The 4,421-nt window shown below is 39.6% G+C and overlaps 1 protein-coding gene across 1 annotated transcript in view; it reads right to left on the bottom strand.

Annotated features, from left to right (window-relative positions):
* lrrc49 (leucine rich repeat containing 49) overlaps positions 1-2,267 on the bottom strand; it is a 19,256-nt gene extending 16,989 nt beyond the window's left edge. Inside the window, exons 1-2 of the mRNA XM_016477130.1 lie at positions 2,203-2,267; positions 1,413-1,556 (exon numbers count right to left, since the gene is read on the bottom strand). Of these exons, the coding sequence (XP_016332616.1) occupies positions 1,413-1,556; positions 2,203-2,208 (150 nt within the window). The 5' untranslated portion in view covers positions 2,209-2,267. The remainder of the gene's footprint in view (positions 1-1,412; positions 1,557-2,202) is intronic.
* Between the last annotated feature and the right edge of the window lie 2,154 nt (positions 2,268-4,421).

Raw genomic sequence — 4,421 nt, 5'->3', positions numbered from 1 at the left:
ACACACACACACACACACACACACGCTGACGGGAGGGGCAGCGGAAGAGCAGGACGACTGCGGGGGAGGGGAGAGTGTGTGAGAGTGTGGAGAGATGCTCAAATTCAGCACATACACGCAGGAAGTGTTCGACAGCAGAAACAGCCAGACATTGTTTTCAGCTGAGGGTTTTTCAATTGTGTCAATCAATTGTGGTTGCTAGGGTGATTAGGGTGGTTGCCAAGAAGTTTCAAAGTGGTTGGGGATGGATGCTAAAATGTTTCTAGGTGGTTGCTAGGGTGTTGAGAATGGTTGCTAAGATTTTTCTAAGATGGTTGCTAAAATTTTTATGATAGCTGCTAAAATGTAACTAAGTGGTTGCTAGGGGGTTGCTAAGATGTTTCTAAATTGCTGGGGTGTTTAGGATGGTTGCCAAGATGAATAAATTGGTGGAATATTCTCTGACCTTTATATCATCAATCAATGAAAACAAAGTGTTTGACAGAACAACACAAGCAAAACTCGTGTGTTGTTAGTTACTGCTGTCTGAATGTCGGTATTGATCATCCTCTCTCTCTCTGACTGCATCTAAATTTAGCCGCGATGTCCCAGACACAAAATGACGTCACTGTCCAGCTGATATGCTCCATCACAACTCCACCAATCACAGACAGACAGACAGACAGACAGGAGAACGTCACCAATCACAGAAAGACAGACAGGAGAACGTCACCAATCACAAACAGATAGACAGAACAGACAGACAGGAGAACGTCACCAATCACAGAAAGACAGACAGGAGAACGTCACCAATCACAAACAGAAAGACAGACAAGAGAACGTCACCAATCACAGACAGAACAGACAGACAGGAGAACGTCACCAATCACAGACAGACGGACAGAACAGACAGACAGGAGAACATCACCAATCACAGAAAGACAGACAGGAGAACGTCACCAATCACAGAAAGACGGACAGAACAGACAGGGAGGAGAACGTCACCAATCACAGACAGATGGACAGAACAGACAGACAGGAGAACGTCACCAATCACAAACAGATGGACAGAACAGACAGACAGGAGAATGTCACCAATCACAGACAGACAGACAGGAGAACATCACCAATCACAGACAGACAGACAGAACAGACAGACAGACAGGAGAATGTCACCAATCACAGACAGACAGACAGGAGAACATCACCAATCACAGACAGACAGACAGAACAGACAGACAGACAGGAGAATGTCACCAATCACAGACAGACAGACAGGAGAACATCACCAATCACAGACAGACAGACAGAACAGACAGACAGACAGGAGAATGTCACCAATCACAGACAGACAGACAGGAGAACATCACCAATCACAGACAGACAGACAGAACAGACAGACAGACAGGAGAACGTCACCAATCATTCCTCACCACAGACGTGATGCTGTTGTGTCGCAGGTTCAGTTCGGTCAGACAGTTCAGACCTTGCAGATTCTCCACTCGAGTGATGCGGTTTCCAGAGAGATTCAACAAACGAAGCTTCGACAAACGAGACACATTTTCAATCTGAGAGATCTGAGGAGAGAGAGAGATGTTACAAAAGATTTCTATTTCAAATAAATGCTGTTCTTCTGAACTTTCTATTCATCTGTGAATCCTTAAAAACAAAATGTATCACGGTTTCCACAAAAATATTGGGCAGCACAACTGTTTCCAACATTGATAATAATCAGAAATGTTTCTTGAGCAGCAAATCAGCATATTAGAATGATTTCTGAAGATCATGTGACACTGAAGACTGGAGAAATGATGCTTAAAATACAGCTTTGATCACAGGAATAACTTACATTTTAACATATATTCACCGTAGAAAATAGTTATTTTAAATTATAATATTTCAAAATTTTGTATTGTATTTTTGATCAAACAAATGCAACGTTTGTGAGAAGAAGAGACTCTTTCAAAACATTAAAAAATCTTACCAACCCCAGTAAACTTTTGATGGACACCTTAAAATGACTATAAAAATCTATTATCTTCATGTTTAAGTATGGTATTTCAGTGGAAGCATATTTTGGTGTAGACTTCTGATGTGCACCATTAAAGATGTTTACTGTGGTTTACATACAGTAGTAAAGAAAAACAATGTCATGTGTCTAATTCATTAAGCAACACATTTGATGCATCAACATCAGTCTGACATGAACCTGTAACCACAGACCTTCATCTCATTATCAGTGTCCAAAAGACAGAGAAAGCAGTGACAGAGTCCCACAGAAGAGCTGCTTTGGGAGACACACACACACACACGCACGTATGCACGCACGCATCTGTCATCACGACATCCAAACCACCAAAAGAAACTTAGAGCCACAAATTGTTGTTCTTCAAAAGCAATGAGTTGATAAACCACGCATACAAGTCCAACAGCTGACAGAAAGCACCCAAACCAGCACTTAACATGATTAAAATAGACTGACGTGGGAAATAAATGACAGACTGATGCTGGAAATTAGCAATCTGCCTCAAAAACACCCTGCATCTCCTCTCCTGATGAGGGTTTGTGATGGATTACTCACAGCAGTGAGGAGGCGGAGCTACTTATGCACAGCACCAATCAACCAATCAGCATCCGCCTCCACAATCACAACAAAAATATCATTAACACTGCTGCTTTACATGAATAGAATTCAAAATATGACTTTCTTCAGTGACACGATGTGATTAACCTTAAAAATGCTGTTGGTCAACCTCATAAGGTCAAAAATTTTTACATGTTTTTCATTTACATAATACATGAACTGAAATATTTGCACAGCTTTGACATTTGATGGGTTTAAAAATTAATACTCATGTTAAAGTCATGATGAAACGGAAGTAGTGACAGATCTTTTCTTCCATATTGTGACATACATTCGAGTGTAAGAGAGGAATAAATGTAGGGCGGGACTTGGTTCAGTGCTTTGGTTGTTGATTGGAAGCTGAGATGTGGGCGTGGCTCTTAAATGCATATGGAAATGAGCTGCAGGGGCGGAGCTTAAGAGCACAAATTGATTGGAAAAATCCTACATACATCACCACAAAGTGGAAGATCCAGTTATGATGTTTTGATTAAACATTACAATGTCAAAAAAAGTTTAAAAATAACATATGCATGGACGAATTGTTCATAAGATGATCTTTTACATGCATTTTAAAAATGCATGTTATTTCCATTTTATTTGCATGTTATTTCACACTGACTGTAATGGTAGAGAATAGTTAATTAGACACATCTAACTGAATTTGCACCTCAAGGCAGCAGCTGTCAGTGTCTGATAATAATAAAATCATATGCAATATTGCCTGAGAATCTGTACCTGATTATTATGTAAGTCCAGAACGTCAAGTTTAGTGAGGCCGTCCACATCACAGATCCTCTTGATTCTAGGACAAACATTCATTGATCACTGATTAATGCATTAAATGCAGCAGTGTGAACAGAAAACACATTCAGAATGACTGAAGGGAGTCGTGTGAACAGGAGAAAAGTCATTAAAGTCACTGGGTTTGCGTGCGACTCCCTCGAGACGCAGCACAGAAGCGGCTCTGAGAGGAGAGATCCGTTACGGACTCACAGAGAAACACTGACAGAGAGTAATGAGATCCTGTGGCATTCAGCATGAGAAAGCTTCACACAGAGAGACGAGGAGAACGTGATGGCTCAGATTTCACCCCAACATGAGAAATGATATAATGCAGAACTGAAGCCTGTGTGGAAACGTCCAGATCATATTCCCAAAAGAAAAACATCAAACTCAATTTGAGGAGCATTAAATCAGTTTTGCATTGTGTCATTCTTTTCACAACAATTATGCATTTAATTATGATGCATTAATATTATGCACCTTATAATGCGTTGTATGACCTCATGAATAATTGTAACCACATTTATAATACTTATCTATTTATTGTTACACCTTTAGAAAGTACAATGAATTAAAACATGACAAAAATATTATAATGCATTTTAACTTTAATTATATTTATTTATGAAAAGATATAATGCATTATAACGTTCCTTATGAAAAACTTCATAATGCATTATAATGAAGTCTTCAAGTAAAGTGTTACTGAAATTGTTGTGAAAATAATGTCACAATGCAAAAAAGATTTAATGCTCCTCAAAATGGGATTAATGTTTTTGTTTGGGAATGTGATCTAGACGTTTCCAAACATCAGAATGCAACTTATTCAGTAAAACATACGAGCTTTAGTTCAGATATCAAACGCTGACAGTTTAATTGGAGTCATGTTGGTTTTAAGAGCAGGGCGTGAGCATTCCTGTGAGATTACACATCTACAACAGGATGAGAGAGTGTGTGTTTGTGACCCGGCAGCCCACACACACACACACACTCACACACACACACACACACACACACACACACACACACTCTC

This window comes from Sinocyclocheilus anshuiensis, unplaced genomic scaffold (genome assembly GCF_001515605.1).
Source record: "Sinocyclocheilus anshuiensis isolate Anshui unplaced genomic scaffold, SAMN03320099.WGS_v1.1 scaffold1182, whole genome shotgun sequence".
NCBI classification, from domain to species: Eukaryota; Metazoa; Chordata; class Actinopteri; order Cypriniformes; family Cyprinidae; genus Sinocyclocheilus; species Sinocyclocheilus anshuiensis.
The sequence above is the reverse complement of the archived record's forward strand: the minus strand, read 5'-3'. Positions and strand labels throughout refer to the sequence as shown.